Source organism: Ascaphus truei, chromosome 2 (assembly GCF_040206685.1).
Source record: "Ascaphus truei isolate aAscTru1 chromosome 2, aAscTru1.hap1, whole genome shotgun sequence".
NCBI classification, from domain to species: Eukaryota; Metazoa; Chordata; class Amphibia; order Anura; family Ascaphidae; genus Ascaphus; species Ascaphus truei.
This window is the reverse complement of record NC_134484.1, coordinates 199,756,024-199,779,778: the sequence shown is the minus strand read 5'-3', so window position 1 is coordinate 199,779,778 and position 23,755 is coordinate 199,756,024. Positions and strand designations below refer to the sequence as shown.

Below are 23,755 nucleotides of genomic sequence, written 5' to 3'. Positions count from 1 at the left end.
TCCCAGAGAAGCCCTAGTCCCAGGGCGAGTGATTTCAATCTCACACACACACAAGTCTTTGTAAAATAGCAGCAATGTCTCTTTATTCTGTACAGCAGATCAGCAGCAGTTCATATGCAGTGTACAGGGTCTTGTCCTCCTCTCCTTCTCCTCCAGGCTGTACCCCTGCAGGATGGGCTGTATGGGGCTTCAATACCCCCGATTCCCACCCCTAGGGTATACCCTCTCGGTGAAGCAACATTCCCCCTCACCCCCTGAGCAGGGTGAGGGGCATTGGTCCACAGCACTATAGTGCTATCCGCTCTACTCAGACTGGGGCCTGAGTTTCTCCTCCAAGCACAGGTATCACTCTGATCATGACCTTGCAGGTCAGACACTCCAGCACTCTGCTCCCAGGACAGAACTGCATGTCACTTACAGGAACAGGCAGGTCTAACTTTTTTCAGCCCCACCCCTCATGATATCAGCAGGCCCTCCCCTGTGTCTCATGCCTGCACACAGTGTCAGGGGCCTGCCTCCATCACTCAAGGCAGGGCTTGAAGCGGGGGAAAAACCCATGATAACTACTGGCGGCCTGCCCTTAGCAGGACTTACACCAGTAGGAGAAAGATATATAGCCCCCATTTCTTACCGGGGCTACAGTAGTATAGCCTTATATCTATCCCAGGCAGGGTTGAATGCCCTTACTTTATTAGCCCCTACATCTGTTGGGAGACTATTCCAAAAATCTACCCTCCCTTCCGTAAATAAGTACTTCCTCACATCTCCCCCGGGCCTGCCACCCTCCAGCTTTAACAAATCCTATAGTGACCCAGTTAGGATTTTAGCCTTTCATTTGCAAAGTATATGCTTATAAAAATGATGTCTATGATGTACAAATTCATGTAATATGTGACTTGATTTATATTTTATTACCATTACAGAGTGGATAAAGAAATCTCAATGTATTAGACTGTTGCATACAGAGCAGCCCAAGCACCAGTAACAACCACGTTTACACTACCTACCAAAATGTGGGGGTGTTGTGATATTTCTGATCTGTTTTAATCAATACATTGGCTATGTTTTTGCCCCTCTTACATGTTTTGGTGTATCAAATGCCAATGCCTTTAAAGAGGCCCTCCAAAATGTTCTCGCATTAATATATTTGGTAGCAAAAACAACACGCTCACCTTTTTTTTGTCTAACTGGGTTTGAGGTCTTTGGAGAAAGTCCTCACGTTGCTGTGGCCTATCAACTAGATGTGTGGTTCTTGCCCTTTGTGAAAATGGAAGTGTCCTGATTAATGATTCGGGGTGATGGCTCCTTGCATGTAGAGGGGCACTTCTATGTTGTATTGTATTTATTGCCTGAGCACTGTTTCCTGTAGAGAGAGTTGGTGTCATTTACATAGGTGTGCAGAACTGTCTAAATAAAAAGACCGGTAAGCAGCAAAGCGCTTCCATGTTAAGTGCTTTCAACCACTTCCTTTCTGGAGAAAAAGTAGCAGCATAACACTTTCACTGTTTGAGACTGAGCATTTCTGTGCCAATGATGCTGTCCAACTAGAATGTTCTATCTACTCATTTTCGTTCTATACCAGACATGATTATGGGATTCAGTTGATACCATCAACAAAACTGAGTTTATTGCCTATTAACATAAGGAGCTGTTTTATTGTATACGGTCCAACTACTGAAATTGCTCACGTAAACATTCAACAACAAAACCACATTCAAATAAACCACCATAGCTCTTTCTGTAAAGGAGTAGTTATGACTAAAAACTCCAACAAAATGATCCTATTCTGCAGGGTACGTGTAGTTATGTGGAAGTTATTCTGCAAATGACATGACCTTAAAGCATCAGCTCGTGTTTATAGGCTCTTCCCAGGAAATGAACACATTGAAGCATAACGCTACTACACACTTGTACTCTCCCAACTGTTAGATCAATTTCTCACAAGAGTCTACAGCAATAACGGAGATCTGTGGAGGCAGGATCAGTGATATTTTTATATCACTGAATATTTGCAAGATTGTTCCCTTGATTCACGATCCATGTATTGCTCGGTTATATAAAATGTATGCATTATTGGGCATCATGTTTGCTCACATTATTATATCACTCCAGAAGAAGAAAGGCATTTTCATATGTTTAGATACACATTTATGTACTGTTTCTAATTATTTCCAACCATTAAAAATGTCCTGTAAAATTAGTTTTCTCCGGTGTTTGGGTAGCCAGTAAGACGGGGAGTAATGATGCCTATCTTGCATAGGTGGTATGTGCCTTTCAATTCCGAGAACATCTAACCGGAGAACATCTAACAATAGAGCACCAGTTGTACTATACTCAACAGGACCTGCTAACGAAATAAGTATAATTTGTGAAGGATGTTTGTTGATATGAAATCCCTTACTTCCCATGTCAACGTGTCTGCAATATTCTAGAGATTCATATGCTCCAACACAAATTAAGCTATCAGAAAATGACTGAGGAGAGCTTATTGCTGCCAGTCATTCAAATCTATCCAGTCTAAAATGCCTTCTATATTATAGCTGAAGAGGGCAGATACATATGGCATACACCCTTGTGCTAGATTGTTACATTCATGTGTTGTTGAGAGCAAGCTTAAGCTGTATACTCATGGTGACATATTTAATTATGATATGGTAGAATAATCAGCTGCAGAATGTAGTGTTCTATATGTATGTGTGAACATACTGGCAGCAGTATGACTGACGCCCTTTTCTTCAATGTTGGTGGATTTTTCATTCAATCATATTCCCTAACCGGCACAAGGAAATGTTGGGTTAGCTGCAGTTCAACAGATCTTATTTTTGCCCTTCCATTTCCTGTCCCTGAATAGAACGAGACAGTGTACTGGTCTGTAGTTATTATTGAGGTAGGAAAGGCTACCATTGTTGTTCCCCCATTTGTATCTTACAACAAAACAAACAATTTACAGAGACACTGAAAAAGGATCCACAAAATTCAATTGAAAACATGTCCCTAATTCCCAGCCATGCAGGAAAATATTATGCAATGAACCAAAAAGCTGGACTTTAACTGTGCTTCTGTTCATATATAATCTTCCTTATTTGTGCTATCAATACCAAGACACTTTTGAAATAAAAACAATTACCCAATGCATGTTTTTTTTACATATATTTTTTAGATATGTTATACCTTTAACTGGGAGACATTAAACACAGCACTTCTGATAAAAAAAGAACAAACGCACAAAAATGCACAAGCAGACATATATTAAACGCTATAGAATTAAAAATGAAAGAAATCATCTCAGTTGACATTTGTAAAATATTTTTTAACATGCAAAAACCGTGCGTGTTATAATTCAGCGTGATGGTAAGCACGTTTCCTTGCCTTGATCACTGCGCGGAGTTCCCATATTTACACAATACCTGTACATTGTTTTTATATATTTTAATACCTTTATAACTGCAATCAAAACAATTGCGCAAACGTAAATTGTTGCAATGCTATTTCTCTTTCAGCCGTCTCAGTTTGAGCAGTGTGTTATTAAGGCCCTGCAATCACTGAAAGTGGTTCTGGAATGCAAGTCTGGGGAAGCAAGTGTAAGTAGTTAGCTGGTTTCTCTTGTGAAGATACAGTATGTAGTAACCATTGTCTTCTTCGCGAAGTACATTGCAATCTGTAGTATTGTTGTTCATGTATGTTTGTGTTAGCTGTATAGAGTTGTCATAGATATTGGTAAGGTGCACAATGTTTGCTGAAGTTTGCAAACCTGGTGACATTTGTCCTTATTTTGCTAACCATGGTATATCATATGACCCTTACATTTTGGTGAAATTGGTGAACATTTTTAAGATAAACATCTCGAATAGATATGACTGGCATTAGGATATTAGCAGAACGCCATGATTTCAGCTTTACATCATGCACTTTGCCATCTCTAAAGTTGATGTTGAATAGACACTGTTTTATGTACTTCAGTCTGTCTGAATTAGCATTCCCTTCTGGAGAGGGAGAGGGAGAAAACAGATACTCCCTTTTCAAATGGGATTTTAGAGAACAGCCCGTGGAGAATCTGAAAACTAGCTGAATTATGTACAGTACATTGATTTGATTATGTTTTCTGACATTGCAGTATCCATGGGATGACTGATTGAATTTGATCGTGTCTGCTCCCTATCCACCTTCTCTAGCATGATACATGCTCCACATTCTTCTTTGTCAATTAGACTTGCATTGTTTGTAAGCCGTGTAGGTTACTTCATGTCAACATGGATATGTTGCCAAGAAAGTTTATAATATGTTGTCACATTTTTTTGTAGGCTTTGCTTAGTTGGATTTTTTTTTAAATTTTGTTTTAATATATATACAGATTTTCCAACTCCAGAAGATACAAGATGAAGTGTGCTATCTGAGCATTCACATTATACAGGTTAGTAAAGTAATCCAGTTGATTACATGACTGGATCATTCCAAAGGATGTTTTTTTGTGCAGAAAAGTGCACATAGGTATAGATGAAAATAAAATGTCAACAGTTCAGTCAGCCATTGTTTGACTTTATGGGTCAACAAAATAGTCTTGTGTCTATTTTGAATCCCCTGTTATTCATATGGAAGTTTGTGGTCCTGTTACATTAGGTGTGTAAGGGTCATTTTAAGTGTGTTGCCTTTTTATTACTTTAGATGTTGTACTTTTTGTTTCTTTGCATGTGAATTATCTGCGGGGGGTTTTTTTTTTTTATTACAAGGGGCTACTTACTTTTGACCTATTGTATAGCTAGACTTGCCTATTTTTTTGCTTTTATTTTACTTCTGTTAGTTGGTTTCCTTATCCCTTTGTCCTAAATGGAAAAGGCCATCATAAGCTGAGATGTTGTATGGGCCCTGTCAATGTTTCAGCTTCACTAAGAGGCATCTGTACCTTTTGTTCATTGTACATTGCCTGTATTTTTCATAACCAGGTCTTCATAGACAGCCTGGAATACCTGAGTACAAAACCTGACGGGGATGTGGATACCATGCAGTAAGTCAAAGACAACACCATTTGCATTTGGGAGCAATTCTAATGGGATTATTGAAAAACTGCTATACAAAGAGGATTTTCAATATTTTTGGACATAACATTTATAACATAGCTATATTTAATTTAGTGGACTGGACCATCTTTCTGTAATGTTATGTAGAACTAGCAGTAGCTTCACTGCAGTAAGAGGAAGACCAGAATTTCAAGGGGACACTAGTTCATTTACTCCGTTTATGCAGACCTGTGTTGTAAAAATAAGTTGGATGCAGTCTGGAGAAAATAAGCATTTGTTTATGGGCCTTAACTTCTTAACTTTTTTTTTTCTAACGCTTTGTAAATGTTTAAAAACGTTGAAGTGGTGCAGCTTATTTTGACACAAAAGACAGAACAGACTAGATAACTCTTGTAAAGAAAAAATAACCGCAGTCTTAAATACAAGTAATGAAGAGTGAGAAACGTTCGGTCAAGTCAACATTATAAACCAGGATACTGTATAAACGAAAGTGTATTTCAATGTTTTTATAAAGTGATTTTATTAATTGTTTCAAAACACAACAATTGGTTACATTTTTAAAATCATGCTTTAAAAAAAAAATAGATATATATATTTAATGATTGTCAGCTGAATATCTGCATTTCTCTGGACTGATTTTATCATACCGTATGTGGAAGCATTAAAGAACATTAGTTAGCAGTCCACGATTGGTTTAATTCATATGACATGCACTAAGGGAAGCTCTCTGCTTATACAGTACTAGAAAAGTAGAGAAGGAGAAAAACTGGAAGAGCACTACTGTAGGTATCAAAAAAGTAGAAAGGAGGGTGCGTATCCCATAAAAAGATTATTTATTGGTCATGGAAAAACAGGGCAATGGAGAGCCCTACCAACGTTTCACGCGTCACAGAGCGCTTTCCCAAGGTATACATATCACAACTTTATTAACATATATATTATAGACACAAACTGACATAACCAGCCAATACTCACAGCTCACGTGCGATCCACCAACTTTGATTGCTAATGGTCTTCTGATGTGTATATACCTAATCAGTATATTCAGACACAGAGATGACAGTGACTAACTCCGCCCCCAACTACCAATCCGGAGACATGCGTGGTCTAGCAACCCCCAGTAGTACGCGCTTGCGCAGTAACCAACTGAGGGAGAGTCCTCAATGTCAATGGAGGCCGTGGGGAGTGGGGAGAGAGCGTCATCAAATGGCTCTGACTGTATACCTCACTGGGGCTCTAAGTGCACGCGCAACTGCGCTCTGCAAGACACTAGTCCCTCCCCGCAGTGGGAGCAGACACAGTGAGCTCCGGACCATCGGCGGAGTGTGCTTGCGCAATACCAACCGTCGCGTCAGAGGCTCACAGAATACCCCAAGTGCGGGGTGGGAGAATGAAAAGCCAGAGCGCAGAATTATGCACAGCACAGAGGGTGTACACATAGTGTGCTGTGAAATACAAAAACATAACATTATTAAAATCAATAAACTTCAAATATATATGTTTTCCTGTTCAGGACTTTATTTAGACAATTGGTACGCTATAGGGTGTTATTATGCTCAATCTTCCTGGTGTTATTGTTAACTACAGCGTCACTTATTAGTGACCTTACCATCCGGGACTGCAACCCAGTACCTGTCTTCTATCAAGTTTATGTTTAGGGGTCCCCCCTACAAGTATCTGGTTATTCATTCATTCATTTATCCTATTGTTGGGGTCTTTAGCATTACGCAGTCACATGGTCTACAGTACTAGGAAGTCTGGCAAAAATAAGATCTATTTATTTTCTTTTATGCTTCGCTTTGTCTGTATTTGCAGCATTTCAGCGGATGTTTCGTCTCCGGATTTATTTGGAAGCATTCATGAGGACTTCAGCATATCCCCTGTAAGCACTGAAATAATGAATGAGAATGTCCAGTGTCTGGTTTCCTTCATAGTACATTTCAGAACCATATTAGTAAAGGGTATTAAAAAAAAAGATAATGATCGCAGCGCCTTCGTTGATGAGAAAGTACACGTGGTGAATCATTGCACACAGAAACTCATTTCTTAGAAATTATGTTGACACTTTTTTTTTTCTAAAGACATGAACAATTCGATTCCTGTAATTTGCTGGTCATTGTAATCCTATTAAACCTGTGAACATCTTATGATTTAACCCTTTTACTGCTAAGGTAAGTTGCCACTTGTGCGGCCCAGCACATTTTCATAATGTTGCTTTACATTGATCTAACAATGATTCCTGATCATCAGGGCTGCCTCCTTACACTGCTCCAGGTGTTAGAAAGCAGCCTCCTTATACTGCTCCAGGTGTTGTAGGCGGCCGCCTTAGGCTGAGTTTATAGTGGCGTAGTGCTTGCTGATGCGCGCTGAGCATATATTCTGAGAAGCATTATATGTTTTGGTGCCATTCTGAGTGAAAGCTTACGCTTGCTTGCTCACGCTTGCTTAACCTCGCTCAGCTTCCAGATACAGGCTAATCTGTGTTTCACGTGACCGCACAGCCTCCAATCAGAGCGCAGCACAGAAATTATCTTACACCCGAGAGCGGCCATTGTTCCCTGTGTGCTGTGCTGTGAGTGTGTGCTGTGAGTGTGTGTGTTTGTGTGCAGTGTATGTAGTGAGTGTGCTGTGTGTGCTGTGAGTGTGTGTATGCAGTGTGTGTGTAGTGAGTATGTGCAGTGTATGCAGTGAGTGTGTGCTGTGTGCTGGTGCTGTGAGAGTGCTGTGTGCTGTGAGTGCTGTGAGTGTGTGCTGTGAGAGTGCTGTGTGCTGGTGCTGTATGTGCTGTGAGTGTGTGTGTGCAGTGTATGCAGTGAGTGTATGTAGTGAGTGTGGGCTGTGAGAGTGCTGTGTGCTGGTGCAGTGTATGCAGTGAGTGTGCTGTGAGTGTGCAGTGTGCTGTGTATGCAGTGTACACTTTTTTTGGACATAATTATGTTTTTTTAATTCGGGGTCCATATATATATATATATATATATATATATATATATATATATATATATATACAGGCATACCCCGCATTAACGTACGCAATGGGACCGGAGCATGTATGTAAAGCGAAAATGTACTTAAAGTGAAGCACTACCCTTTCCCACTTAACGATGCATGTACTGTACTGCAATCGTCATATACGTGCATAACTGATGTAAATAACGCATGTGTAACAGGCTCTATAGTCTCCCTGTTTGCGCACAGCTTCGGGACAGGTAGGGAGCTGGTATTGCTGTTCAGGACGTTATGACAGGCGCATGCGTGAGCTGCCGTTTGCCTATTGGGCGATATGTACTTACTCGCAAGTGTACTTAAAGTGAGTGTACTTAAAGTGGGGTATGCCTGTATCTCCATCTCCATTGTATCCATGGATATAGGGGATATGTGTTAAATGAGATATATATTTTTTATAAATATGATATATATATTTTGGATATATCTATATATATATATATCTTACATATACATACACATACATATCATACATTCATATCCATCACACAGATCCCTGTTCCGCCTCCGCCCCACAAGCCCTGCCTACCAGAGCACACGCTCTGTCTCATGGGCAAAAACATGAAAAGCAGCCGCTTGGTAAAGCGAGTGGTGAGCATCAGCGCTGGAGAGCACCGCCACTCTCCACTATAAATTCAGCCTTACATTGCTCCATGTGTAGAAGGCAGCCTCCTTACACTGCTGCAGATTTAGAAGCCAGTCTCCTTACACTGCTCCAGGTGTTGTAGGCAGTCTCCTTACACTGCTCCAGGTGTTGTAGGCAGTCACCTTACACTGCTCCAGGTGTTGTAGGCAGCCTCCTTACACTGCTCCAGGTGTTGTAGGCAGCCTCCTTACACTGCTCCAGGTGTTGTAGGCAGCCTCCTTACACTGCTCCAGGTGTTGTAGGCAGCCTCCTTACACTGCTCCAGGTGTTGTAGGCAGCCTCCTTACACTGCTCCATGTGTTGTAGGCAGTCTCCTTTCACTGCTGCAGGTGTTGTAGGCAGCCTCCTTACACTGCTCCAGGTGTTGTAGGCAGTCTCCTTACACTGCTCCAGGTGTTGTAGGCAGCCTCCTTACACTGTCCATGTGTTGTAGGCAGCCTCCTTACACTGCTCCATGTGTTGTAGGCAGCCTCCTTACACTGCTCCATGTGTTGTAGGCAGCCTCCTTACACTGCTCCATGTGTTGTAGGCAGCCTCCTTACACTGCTCCAGGTGTTGTAGGCAGCCTCCTTACACTGCTCCAGGTGTTGTAGGCAGCCTCCTTACACTGCTCCAGGTGTAGGCTGCCTCCTTACACTGCTCCATGTGTTGTAGGCAGCCTCCTTACACTGCTCCATGTGTTGTAGGCAGCCTCCTTACACTGCTCCATGTGTTGTAGGCAGCCTCCTTACACTGCTCCATTTGTTGTAGGCAGCCTCCTTACACTGCTCCAGGTGTTGTAGGCAGCCTCCTTACACTGCTCCAGGTGTTGTAGGCAGCCTCCTTACACTGCTCCAGGTGTCGAAGGCAGTTCTGATAGCAAGTAAAACATTAGCAAGAGTGACAGGACAAACATGAAGTACCTATGGTGTAAGGCAATGGTGCGCAAAGTGGGGGGTGCCAAATTCTCGGGGGGGGGGGGGCGGGGAGGCACTTACAGAGGCCCCGAGCGCGTCCTGAAGGCATTTAAATTAAAGGAAAGACAAAAAGAAGCACACAACGCTCATAGTGTAATAAATTTTAGTAAAATATATAAGGGTACGTATTCTTCGTACATCAAATCAAACACAAGCGGGCATTTCATGCATCAAGACATGCGTTACCAACACAGGAAACCGAACCAGTCAGGAGGTAGGCAGCTTCTGATCACCCGATGTGGAACTTTGCGGGACAGCTCTCGTCCTCAAGGTAGGTGGCCCCACACAAAAGGGCACAAGGAGTCCTCCTTAGTATCCACGTCTTTAGGGGGTCCCAATCGCACAGGCAACCCCGTAAGGCAGGAAATCAGTCCTCTCCCAGACTGCAAGCGCAGTACAGCCACCGGGATAGACAAACAGCAACTTAACCAAGCGGTGTCACTACCAGCGTGACCCGACTTTGTTTTGTGGAGCAAGCAATCCCCACTTGCTGGAAGTGCTGGTCACAGACACACACGAGCAGTCACAGTACACCAAGTTTCAGTCCGAGGCAACCGGCAAGTCTCGTCAGCTAGGGATGACTTCGCCAGACGGAAGGCATAATACTAGTGTAATACTAAAATGTATTACACTAGGGGGGTTGTGCGCTGTTTTTTTGTCTTTTGTTTCCTGTAGCTTTGTGGGGTGCTGGGCCATCCCTGTTCTACAGCAGCAGACGCTCTTTTCAATACCTATTAAGGTTATGTACTTATTATTTTATTTGTACACTGGTTGATTCACTTTATCATCTATCACTGTTGGGCATTTTTTCTGTAATATACAGTTATTTTTGCCTATTCTATTTAGTTTAGGGTCACATTAGTAGTGCACTTTATTTCAATTTTTTTGTACAATTTAAATTAAATGCCGGGGGAGCAGCGAAGGCCTCTAAGATCCCTTACCTTGGCTCCGACGGCATCTGGCGACGCGTCGTCAAATGGGGGTCACGTGACGCCGCGTTGCCGTGGCAATGTGACTTCACATGACGTTGTGCCGTCAGAACGCCAAGGTAAGGAGGCTGGGCAGGAGCAAGTGGGGAGAGTCAGCAGGGGGGCGCAGGGGAGAAAGATTGCGCACCCCTGGTGTAAGGCACTGCGTGCTAATGGTAAGGAAGACACACTGTAAATCGATCCATTACTTGGAAGTGCTACTGATGCAGCTACCAGTATTAGAACACTTACCTGAGGAATTCCTGGGAGATTCTGGGGCAGTCTCACAGTAAATGCCTCAACATTTCTGTAAAATTCTTAATGGCCCATCGGATTAACACAGCAGGGGGTCCCTGTAGTCCCATTCAGTTTGCTGTGCTAATTCGATGGGCCATTAAGAAACTCACAGAAATGTTGAGGCATTTACTGTGAGACTGCCCCAGAATCTACCCAGGCAGAGTTCTAATACTCGTTGCTGCATCTGTACTTTTTCATTTATTTGTTTACATGTTGTTCTATTCCCTTGTTCACAAAAGCATACGCTCCTTCACAAAGCAGGGTGGTGTAGTTATTATATGTAAAATGCTGTACAGTATTGTGTTTGCAGAGTCAAAATAACTGTTACTAAAGTTTCTCCTCTATTGCATATTCATATATCTGCTGCAGGAAAAAAGACTTTTAATTGTTCTGAGCAACTGTCGTTATCTGGAGCGCCATACACTCCTAAACATTGTTGAGCATTTTGAGAAACACAATTTCCAAGGAATAGAGAAAATAACTCAGGTAATAATCATTCTTTCTCCTTTACATGCTGTCATTTACAATCTTTCCTATTCACGTATGATTTTGTAAAGAATATTACTGCAGCCATTGGCATCCTTATCACATAAAGTAGCTAGAGAAAGTAAATTTCTTCGTGTGTGTCCGTGTGTGTGTCCGTGTGTCCGGCCAATAAAGAATATCACGTGTGAGCACATTCACATGTCTTTGACAGGTCTGTAACCCTGCCTTTCAACCATTATCACCTAGCATACAGTGCTCCCACTGCAGCAAGGGATTCTGGGAAACGACATGCAAATGAGCACACAATGTGTCACCTTTTTGTCTGGAATATCCATTCACATGGAGCCCATATAAGCAAATGCTGTGCTGTTCACACAGCTTTTTAGCACAGCATGGGACTAGTAAAGCAAGTCAAACCACTCAGACATGTTTCAACCTTGATGGGTATCATCAGTGACTAAGTAACTAAGTGTGGTATATATAATATATATATCTTCGTTGTGTACTGTTAGATAGTACTTTCTGCTCCCCCCCCCCCCCCCTGCTATTTATGCCCTTTTTAATGAGTTGTAATGAATTAAAGCTTCCTTGGGTTGCTAAAGTAACCATTTACAAAGGCACAGCCTTCCTCTTTTAAAATAGGCAGCCATAGTGTGAGCCCAGGGATGCAGGATCTTTACCGATCGTTCACAGGAGAACGGATCGATCGGCGGCTTAGGTAATTACATTATCTTAAAGCTAAGCAAATACTGCATTTATTTATTTATTTTTAATGGAAAAAAAATTTGCAGACTGTATTGCCACTTAAAATTGATAAACGAACATGACTAATTAGCTAAAAATACTTATAGGTGTCATATTTTGGTCAAATAGAATCAATGACCCAGATATCACCCCTTACATATGTCACTGCCATTAATGCACTTTGGTTCTATGAGGGACTGCCCCCTTGAAAATGCATCCCCACGCTTTATGCAGTGATAGCTTCATCTGCTGATCTTAATTTAAATGTATTTTCCCTTTAATATGTGCATCAATACAATCCACACAATAAGTAATTAGCTAAGTTGCTGATTGATCCATTCTCCTGTGATCGATCAGCGAAGATTTGGCTTGGGGGTTCACTAAATGGCTGTTAGTGCAGCAGAAGAGGACCAAAGATGCAAAGTTCTGTGGGGAAGATCATGTGACCAGGCATTCCCTAAATACATTTGGTGCACTGCTAGAGAGAGGGCAGGGCTCCAAAAAGGGTGTGCCAGAGCCTGTTGCAGAAGAGGAAGGGGGTGTGACTTTGTAAATGGTTGCTATAGAAACAAAGAATGCTTGTTACATTGTAACACATTAAACACGTCATTCAGAGTTGTTTAAAAAAAATGCTACAGGTATTTTCTCATAGTAAAGAACTGATTTATTTTGAAAAAAAAAAACACATGGAGGATATTGCTTGCAGCTTTAATGGCAATTTTGTCTGACCACAAACTCACTCGGATTATGGAGGTGGCTTTTAAATTGATGACTGTGACTCAATCAGTCAGAGTTCTCACTTTTTTTCATATCTATTGTCACAGTATCATGGATAATGTTTATACCAGTCCTGAAACTTTAAGGCCTTTCATTTTCCTGTGTCGTGTGAGTGCAAATGTGGTAGTACCACAAAGGAGAACATTGGCAGCAGTCCCGCATACTTTGTACAAGTGAGTGGAATGGCAACTTTAAAATTACCATAGTCATTCATTTTAAAAAGAAGAACTGGCAAGTTGGCTAAGATCGTGGGATAAGTCACACTATATTTTGATGTGATATATAGCTAAGAAGATCCAAAATTTAGTTGAGGAAATATAACAAAAAATAGAAAGGAGAAGATCATTACACATGTGATGTGTAATGTACGTAACTGTACGTAACTGTACGTTCTCCCTACCTACCAATTAGACTGTAAGCTCCTCGGAGCAGGGACTCCTCTTCCTTAATGTCTAAAGCACTTATTCCCATGATCTGTTATTTATATTATCTGTTATTTATTGGATTACCACATGTATTACTGCTGTGAAGCGCTATGTACATTAATGGCGCTATATAAATAAAGACATACAATACAATACAATACAATATCACATATGGATGTTGTCAATCTAGTGTTTACAGAAGTCTCAGTGGTTTACAAGGGAATCTGTAACTATACACTTAGTAGGACAGTGATTTGTATTTTACTGGTTGCAATATTTGGAAAATGCACCAGTATACGAGAGTAGCAACGTTCATATAAACAGTGATAGAAAAAAATGGAATAACAATTATTCCATGGCTATAAACTGTTATATTTGGGAGCAATATCTGTATTGCAGGGAAAGATCAATGCTAATACTAATACTAATTTGCTATATGTATACATGTCTACATTAAACGTATCCAATTCATAATGATAACCTGCCACTCTGTAGGTTCTAACATTACAAACGGACTGTATGTCATTAATAAAAAAAAATATTGCTTTTCTTCTTCAACAAAGCAATAATTCCTTCAGTGCCAGAGTTTTCGCACATTGCAAAACAACAAATTGCTGTCCCCTCTGGCAACAAAGGGGTTATAATGACTTCAAATACAGTATGTTTTGCATCAACATACAGGTCAAACTTTAACATTGTTCCTCTCAGTTGCATACATGCACATTTCCATGTGGAGGCTGCTGTCTCCTAAGGTGGTCTATTTCTCTCTCATACCGCATGCCCCAATGTCCCCTGTCTATATGTCCACCATTCTCTCAGAGTTTCTTTCTCTCCTGAAGCTTCCATTTTTTTTAGTCTAGTGCATTGTTATTCAACCCTTTCCTCCGCACACCTACCAAGATTTTAGGAATAATCAATAAACTATCAAACGCTCATTTGCACTTATCTTATATGTGAATGTGCGAATAGCTGGTTATCCCTAAAACATGGCCTGACTGGACGGTCCTGGGGGAGAGGGTTATTGTACATATCTACATGTACTTAAATGTTAGTTCAACTTTAATTGCATTCATAACTTTTCCTTTTTCTAAATCACGTAAAAAAAAGTTTTACTTTCATTTATACATTTAGGATTTAGCTTTTCAGATTCTACTTTCTGTGTGGTAGGAGGTTTGCAATATAACAGTAGGAAGGATCCGAAGATTCCAGCGGTGCACAGCTTGTAGAGATGAGAGACCAGCAAGGTGTAGATTAAAAAATGAAATTTTATTGAAAAAACATATGGTATGGGGGGGACACTCTGACGCGTTTCGGACCTGCGTGGTCCTTAATCATAGGAGGTTTGAACAGGGCTGTGCAGAATGACAGACAGAACAGTGAATTTGTGAGACATGCCTTACACCAGGGGTGCGCAAACTTTTTTCCCTGCGCCCCCTGCCTGCTCTGCCCTAGTGCCCGCCCCCCCTTACCTTGGCTCAAGCGTCAAATGACGCAGTGAGGTCACGTCACCTCACAGCGTTGTTGTCAAATGACGCAATGTTGCCGTGACGACGCATCTCCTGAAGCCATCTGAGTCAAGGTAAGCGAGATACAGAGGCCACACGCGGTCCCCCGGCATTTCATTTAAATGCTTTGGGGAAGAGCGCAGTTCCTCTGTAACCGCCACGCCCCCCCAAAAGAATCTCGCGCACCCCTGCCTTACACTCAACAAGAAAAGGAAAACAAATGTGCAGTATATTTCCTGTCTATTTCAGATTATAATGTATTCATGTTATAGTCTGCCTCAAAACGTTAATAAAGGAGTCTACAAAATGGCAAGTGTCATCTAGTATGTATTACATGGCTCTTACACACAGCCCAACCAATCATGTTCTAATAACCCGTCCAGCCATTTCATCATGTTTCCAGCTATCAGATTTCTAAGTAAGGTTTTTGGAGCATTGATTATTTTAATGTCAGCATCTTGATGCTAAGATGTTTATCTTAAAAAAGAATCCATGTTAGATCTGTTACTTCTCTTGTTTGTCAATTACATAAGGGATTTTTTGAGTTTCAAAGAATGAAAATGTCACAGTGGGTGACGTTATATTTCAGATCTTCCTGCCGTTTTGTAAAGAGTCATCACTTTTGATGAGAAATTGAGGCTCTAAGGCCATATGAGTGTTTTTTCCAGAAATGTGTGTATTGCTTACAGTTCGATCTGTATGTATTTTCATAAAAAAGATTCTTTGCTAAGACAGTTAGACAAAATTCTAGTAATCTTTAACCATTTTCAGTCAAGGTTCAGTTGTCATCAACAAAGCTATGGGAAATGCTGACATTTCCACAGACAGTAGAATTTTCTTTGATCTTTATTTTTTCTTTAAAGCCTAGTTTAATGGCTCTTGTTTTTTTAACGTGTGCTATTTTTGTGCCTGAGTAAGTGTTTCCATGAAATCACGCACAGATTTTCTTACTGAAGTGTTTAGATGCACTTATAGTTATCACTCTTTCATAGACTTGATTTGTAACAATTATAGAATTCAGTGCAAGCTAATATTACAATATTTTCTCACCACTTCCATTGATTGCAGTAATCTAAGCTCCTACACCTACAGTATAAATAAAAGGTTATACTTTCAGCCAGCAGCTCCGCATGTTTTTACTATCCTTACAGCTCGTTGTTCAATGAATCCAGTTCCTTTAGCAAATTAGGAGATCACAAGTATTCTGCCCATTTCCTGCCATGCTCACCATACATGCCAAGCTCACCGTACATGCCAAGCTCACCGTACATGCCATGCTCACCGTACATGCCATGCTCACCGTACATGCCATGCTCACCGTACATGCCATGCTCACCGTACATGCCATGCTCACCCTACATGCCATGCTCACCCTACATGCCATGCTCACCCTACATGCCATGCTCACCATACAGCAGTATAAAAATCGTGTTTTCGTGTTCTGCAACTTCTTACACTTAACCACTGCCAGCATCTTCAATCTCTGCCTCAGGAAGTTAAAAGAAACCGTGTTTCCAGGATACAATATGTCAGAAGCAACAAAGGAATAGGGTTTAGTGCACTTCTAGATTCATTAGGTTCTCCAAAGCATTAGTGCTCAACTCTAGTCCTCACGCACCTCCAACAGGTCAGGTTTTCAGGATATCCCTGCTTCAACACGGGTGCTGCCTGTGCTGAAGTAGGGAATGATTGAGCCACCTGTGCTGAAGCTGGGATATCCTGAAAACCAGGGGGGGGGGGAGTTATTGGGGGAGGGGCTTGAGGACTGGAGTTGAGAACCCCTGCTCTAAAGCTTAGCACTGTTTTATGAATTTTTAATTAATGTACAAAATGATTTCTGGTACCTGCTACACATGTATTGCATTTAAAGCAGCAATTGATCAAAGTAAAATATTTTTGGTACAATGCCCTTTGGGTTTTTTTGGGGGGCGTGGGGGGGTTATATTATTTTACTAAACTTGATATACTTAGTTGTAAAGTCTCAGTACATTTCTATTTTTGATCAATATTAATTTTATAAAGTTTTGCTTGAGCACTCAAAAAAATATCCATCATTTCATTTTTTTTTCATTATTAAAAAAAAAGAAGAGCTTTGTCTAATTACTGCTCATGTTAATTTGTATTGCCTGTAAAGTTTACAAAAACCAATGCTTTTATTATGCTGTAAACCCTTTTAAAAGCCACTTTGCTTGGTCAAATTTCTGCACAAGTTTCCTTTACTACTGCCCTTTTCATCACTAACTTTACTAAGAAACTCTCAAGTAAGTTTCTGCTTTGGAGATATATGGATATAAAAAAAAAACATTTTTAAACTGAGATTTGAAAATGAATAATAATAGCCCCGATAACGTAAACTTTGGAAATGCTGATACATTTTTTTGTACAGTTTGATATGAGACTTTAAGTCCCTTAGAAAAGCACTATTTATTACATATCTTGGGCACTTTTTACTGCGCTATTTTTCCGTTAGACTTTAAGGGCCCATTTATTTAGATTAGCTATATATTACTATATAATTAGGTTTTAAAGGAGCACTTCGCCACCGTGTTAATTTCAGCTCAGACGCCCCTCTGCTTCCCGAGATACTTACTAGGGAAGGTGCCGCGGGCGCCGCGTAACGTGGGCCAATAGAAAGCTGCGACGGGTGACATTGAATGTATCATTTGACCAGGGGTATAACTGAGGAAGGTTCGAAGCGGACGATCACACTGCTAATTGATGGGCACCGACCCGTTTTGAATAAGGTCCTAGGTGCTTTCACTGACACTCTCATATACATTGTTTCAAAGAAATGTACAATAGTCCAGCAGATGCAGATGTACAATAGTCCAGCAGATGCAGATGTATAATAGTCCAGCAGATGCAGATGTACAATAGCCCAGCAGATGCAGATGTATAATAGCCCAGCAGATGTACAATAGCCCTGCAGATGCAGATGTACAATAGTCCAGCAGATGCAGTTGTACAATAGTCCGGCACATGCAGATGTACAATAGTCCAGCAGATGCAGATGTACAATAGTCCGGCAGATGCAGATGTATAATAGTCCAGCAGATGCAGATGTACAATAGTCCAGCAGATGCAGATGTACAATAGTCCGGCAGATGCAGATGTATAATAGCCCAGCAGATGCAGATGTACAATAGTCCGGCAGATGCAGATGTATAATAGTCCAGCAGATGCAGATGTACAATAGTCCAGCAGATGCAGATGTACAATAGTCCAGCAGATGCAGATGTATAATAGCCCAGCAGATGTACAATAGCCCTGCAGATGCAGATGTACAATAGTCCAGCAGATGCAGTTGTACAATAGTCCGGCACATGCAGATGTACAATAGTCCAGCAGATGCAGTTGTACAATAGCCCAGCAGATGCAGATATACAATAGTCCAGCAGATGCAGATGTACAATAGTCCAGCAGATGCAGATATACAATAGCCCAGCAGATGCAGATGTACAATAGCCCAGCAGATGCAGATGTACAATAGCCCAGCAGATGCAGATGTACAATAGTCCAGCAGATGCAGATGTATAATAGCCCAGCAGATGTACAATAGCCCTGCAGATGCAGATGTACAATAGTCCAGCAGATGCAGTTGTACAATAGTCCGGCACATGCAGATGTACAATAGTCCAGCAGATGCAGTTGTACAATAGCCCAGCAGATGCAGATATACAATAGTCCAGCAGATGCAGATGTACAATAGTCCAGCAGATGCAGATATACAATAGCCCAGCAGATGCAGATGTACAATAGCCCTGCAGATGCAGATGTACAATAGTCCAGCAGATGCAGATGTACAACAGTCCAGCAGATGCAGTTGTACAATAGCCCAGCAGATGCAGATATACAATAGTCCAGCAGATGCAGATGTACAATAGTCCAGCAGATGCAGATATACAATAGCCCAGCAGATGCAGATGTACAATAGCCCAGCAGATGCAGATGTACAATAGCCCAGCAGATGCAGATGTACAATAGTCCAGCAGATGCAGATGCAGATGTACAATAGTCCAGCAGATGTACAATAGTCCAGCAGATGCAGTTGTACAATAGTCCAGCAGATGCAGATGTACAATAGTCCAGCAGATGCAGATGTATAATAGCCCAGCAGATGTACAATAGCCCTGCAGATGCAGATGTACAATAGCCCAGCAGATGCAGATGTACAATAGTCCGGCAGATGCAGATGTACAATAGCCCAGCAGATGCAGATGTACAATAGCCCAGCAGATGCAGATGTACAATAGTCCAGCAGATGTACAATAGCCCAGCAGATGCAGATGTACAATAGCCCAGCAGATGCAGATGTACAATAGCCCAGCAGATGTACAATAGCCCAGCAGATGCAGATGTACAATAGTCCGGCAGATGCAGATGTACAATAGTCCAGCAGATGCAGGTGTACAATAGTCCAGCAGATGTACAATAGCCCAGCAGATGCAGATGTACAATAGTCCGGCAGATGCAGTTGTATAATAGTCCGGCAGATGTACAATAGCCCAGCAGATGCAGATGTACAATAGTCCAGCAGATGCAGATATACAATAGCCCTGCAGATGCCGATGTATAATAGTCCAGCAGATGCAGATGTACAATAGCCCAGCAGATGCAGATGTACAATAGCCCAGCAGATGCAGATGTATAATAGTCCGGCAGATGTACAATAGTCCAGCAGTTGCAGATGTACAACAGTCCAGCAGATGCAGATGTACAATAGCCCAGCTGATGCAGATGTACAATAGTCCAGCAGATGCAGATGTACAATAGTCCGGCAGATGCAGATGTACAATAGTCCAGCAGATGCAGATGTACAATAGCCCAGTAGATGCAGATGTACAATAGCCCAGCAGATGCAGATGTATAATAGTCCAGCAGATGTACAATAGTCCAGCAGTTGCAGATGTACAACAGTCCAGCAGATGCAGATGTACAATAGCCCAGCAGATGTACAATAGTCCAAAAGATGCAGATGTGCAATAGTCAAGCAGATGCAGATTTATAATAGTCCAGCAGTCTGCTGTATATGTAATACCTTCAACTGTAGATTATTTTAAATGTAATATTTTATATTAACCAATTAAACCCCATCTCATGACTTCATAGATGGAGATTGTTTTATATATGTGAAACGTTTTAACGGAGAGCAATATTAGGAATCTCCAACGGAAGGCAGTTTACAACTGCAAAATGACGTCTGACTGGACTTATTTGGCTGCTAGGTGGTAAGAGGCAACACCAGCACTAAAGGAGCGTTTCTGTTATTGTGTTATTTCTTGAAGTGTGACTGCTGCTTTAAAATATGGTTTCCCCACAAAGACCTCTTCTTTTAAGTATTGGGGACATTTGTAGTAATGCAGTTCTATGTTTAAGGAAAAACTATAAAGGAAAATATTAATTGGGAGTAAGTTTGAATATGAATAAAAATATTAAAATTAACTTAAAGTGTAAAAATGTTAGACACTTGCAGACAGAAAATATGCAAACCAAATATATTTGATATAAATGTGCCAAACATTTGTGACCAACTCAGGTCACTCAGGATATCCAAACTTCAGCTTAGGTGCCACAATCAGAGTCTCAGTCGAAGACTGAGCCTTAAACCTATCCTGAAGCAGGGACTGATTGGGCCACCTGTGCTGACGCTGGGATATCCTGAAAACCTCACCTGTTAGGGGTGCTTGGAGACTGGAGTTGAGCACCCCATAATTAGATCACTAACAATATGATGTTAAATATCTCATCTTTTTTTTTATATAAAATTGTTCTTCTAGTCACTGCAAATTCATTTTCTCTAACAGTGCCTTATGGATAGCAGTTCATAATTACTAGCCACTATACTGTACCAAGTTTTGGCTATAATGGGGTCAATTTGTAGTTTTTTGTTTGTTTTCTTGCAAGACCTGAATTTAGCTACATTTATCAGAAGATGTACAGTACTGTTTGAAAGACAAATGATGCTTACGTGTTTCTGTATTCTTTCTATAAGGTCAGCACAGATTCCCTGAAGGAGCTGGACCAAAGACTGTTTGGAACTTATATTGAGAATAAAGCAGACCCTATCGTTGGTTCCTTAGAGCCTGGCATTTACACTGGATATTTTGATTGGAAAGACTGTCCAAGTCCCACAGGTAATCAGCAGTTTTACAGCCGCTTTTATAGACAAGTATAATAGATGCTAGAAAGGTAAGCTATGACTTCCAACTGTATCTGGGATTTTTGGATACATTTGTGAATATACAGTGCAATGGACTACAATTATATTAAAGCTGCAGTTCAGTCTTTTTTTTTATTTTATTTTTTTATTTATTTTTTTACTTCCGTAGTTTTATGTGTGCAATCTCTAATTACCTAAAGAACTGTATAGCTGCAGGTCAATTCGTTCTCCATGTATTGATCGGCGAAATTTGGTGACATAATTAGTGAAGGGATCTGTTTATATTCTGCTTCAGTCGGTCAGTGGAAGCTCATGAATATTCATGAGCACTCCTGCACTGACATGTGCTAGAGGGAGGGCAGGGATGACAAAGGGGTGTGCCAGAGCTTGTGACAGGGCATGAAGGGGCAGTGCCTTAGCAAATGGCTGTTAAAATAGAATACAAGAAAATTGGTCTTTCAAAGTTGTTTTTTTAAAAACAGAAAATGCTAAAAGTATTTTTTCTTACTACAGAACTGATTTATTAAAAAAAAACACACATGCAGGATATTGACTGAACTGCAGCTTTAAACGTCTTCTTGAGGAAAATCCAGCAGTTTATAGAATTAATTATATTCACTGACAAAATGGCTTCCCTGTCTAAAATATTACAAGTATCTACCAAAACATGTACAGGTTCCAACCTTGTATTTCTGCCTTACATAAAGTAATGTATGTAAAATAGCAGTGTGTTTCTGTCATCTCTCACAGCAAAGGCATTATTAGAAATATATACACTAAAATTGCTTTCAGCTCCATGGAAGCAAGTCATCAAGTTAGTAAAAAAAAAAAAAACATCTTTATTCATTTACAGGCTACATTAATGCCCATATTTTTTAGTGCTCTGTAAATTTTTTGAGAGTAGCTGTTCGTGATGCTAGTTTGTCTGGCCGCTACTCTCTTACCCATGCTGCAAATGCATAGGCTGTCTGCCCTTTTCCCTGCAACAATGGCATCGTCTGAGGCCATAGGAGAACATCCTGTTTATTTACGGTAACAGCCACACCATCTGACATCACCGACCTAGCCCTATTAGCATGACAATGCCCCAAACATTTTGGGACGGAACCTTGTAGACTTGGTGTAGGTCATTCAGTCATGAAAACCGTGCACTCAGTCACACCCTTTGATGTGAAGGGACAACCCTGTCGCATTGTAGTTACTTTCCCATCACCATCCATTGGACAATGGCAGTAGGGAACACTGTTTTCTAAGTAGTTTGTATCATGCACTAAAAGAAAATTGGAAACATTAGCTTGTGTTTGCTGTAGAAAAGTGGTGTTTTGGCATATTATGTCTGAGGCATAAAATAATTACACATAGACGTGAAAGTGTTTTCCAAAACCACCTCTGAAAAATCGCCTACATGCTCACAAAAGCTTGCACCTGTGTACGATGCTTATGTTCATTTAATGGCGGTTAACAAGTTGCAAATAAACTATATTCAATTGATAGTGATACAATATGTCCTCCAGCAGCATCCTTATTATCCCCTCTCTATGCTCTGTGTCGTTTTTTTTGTCATGCAACCTAAAATGCTAATTTCCTTTAATTTTACAGTTTTATATTTGTGTTCATGGCAGTGATGCATATTATATACCATATAAGTAAAATACGTATGATAGAGAAGACGTAGAGATCGGAGCCCGAGAGGGTTTTCAATTTTGAAAAGCCAAAATGTGTACAGTCATGTGTTTGTACTCAACCCTGGTGGGAGACCCTATCTTCTGCATCATTGTTGCACAAAAGATAACAGAAAGTGTACATAACGCAGTAAACAAATTTGTGCTGCTGCAGTCATCTATATCAGGGGTGTGCAAACTGGGAGGACATGAGATGTTTGGGGGGGGGGAGGTGGCGGTTACAGAGGTCCCGAGCTCTTCCCAAAGGCATTTAAATTAAATGCCGGGGGACCGCACAAGGCCTCTGTAACTCACTTACCGTGATTTAGCTGGATTATGGCGACGCGGCGCCAAATGAGGCTGCAGGGTCATGATGTCACATGAGCCCACGGCCTCATATGACGCCAGCACACAGGTAAGGGCGGTCTCGAGCACTGGGGGAGAGCAGGAAGGGGGCGCAGCACCAGAAGTTTGCGCACCCCTCATCTATATAACGGCTCCTTCAAATATAGCAAGACAACGAATACAACATGTACTTCTCACAGTACAAAAAGAGGTGTAATTTGTTGAAAACGTTTAAGCTTCTGCTAATTTTGTGGCCACAAAAATTGTTGGAATAACAAATTGTAGATTTTTATTTGAAATGAAACATGTTACATGTAAGACTAAAGTAGGCATTTCATTGTCAATAAGTGTCAGTGTTCATTGTAGACCGTGAACATATTCAAACCGAAGCAGTCTGACTTTTTTCCTATTTACAAGAAAAGCCTGGCTGAATCACTTCGATTTGTGAGCTACAAAAAAGTTTGGGTACTTTTCCCATTACCTCTTCCGAGCAGCTGTCTGCTATACATATAGAAAATGTGATCCCTTCTAATAAGAACATGTCTGGTTTCTATGTAGATAATAAGAACTGAGTTTAGGTTTTGTATTTAAAAAAATATTTGGGGGGCGTGGCCAAGACTCTGAACTGAGCAGAAAAATATTTGGGGGGCGTGGCCAAGACTCTGAACTGAGCAGTCGCATGCCAGTTCAGCTCCGCTATATAGGGTGATATACAGCCCTAAGACGACTCGCTAGAAGACCCTTTCAAACTGGCCCTCTTCGCCGAC

The 23,755-nt window shown here is 41.0% G+C and overlaps 1 protein-coding gene across 3 annotated transcripts in view; it reads left to right on the top strand.

Annotated features, from left to right (window-relative positions):
- Positions 1-23,755, top strand: part of EXOC2 (exocyst complex component 2) — a 156,927-nt gene that overhangs the window by 110,393 nt on the left and 22,779 nt on the right. For all 3 annotated transcript variants that reach the window (XM_075585813.1, XM_075585815.1, XM_075585814.1), the window contains exons 18-23: positions 3,501-3,581; positions 4,352-4,411; positions 4,941-5,002; positions 6,831-6,897; positions 11,255-11,371; positions 20,815-20,956. In XM_075585813.1, the coding sequence (XP_075441928.1) occupies positions 3,501-3,581; positions 4,352-4,411; positions 4,941-5,002; positions 6,831-6,897; positions 11,255-11,371; positions 20,815-20,956 (529 nt within the window). The remainder of the gene's footprint in view (positions 1-3,500; positions 3,582-4,351; positions 4,412-4,940; positions 5,003-6,830; positions 6,898-11,254; positions 11,372-20,814; positions 20,957-23,755) is intronic.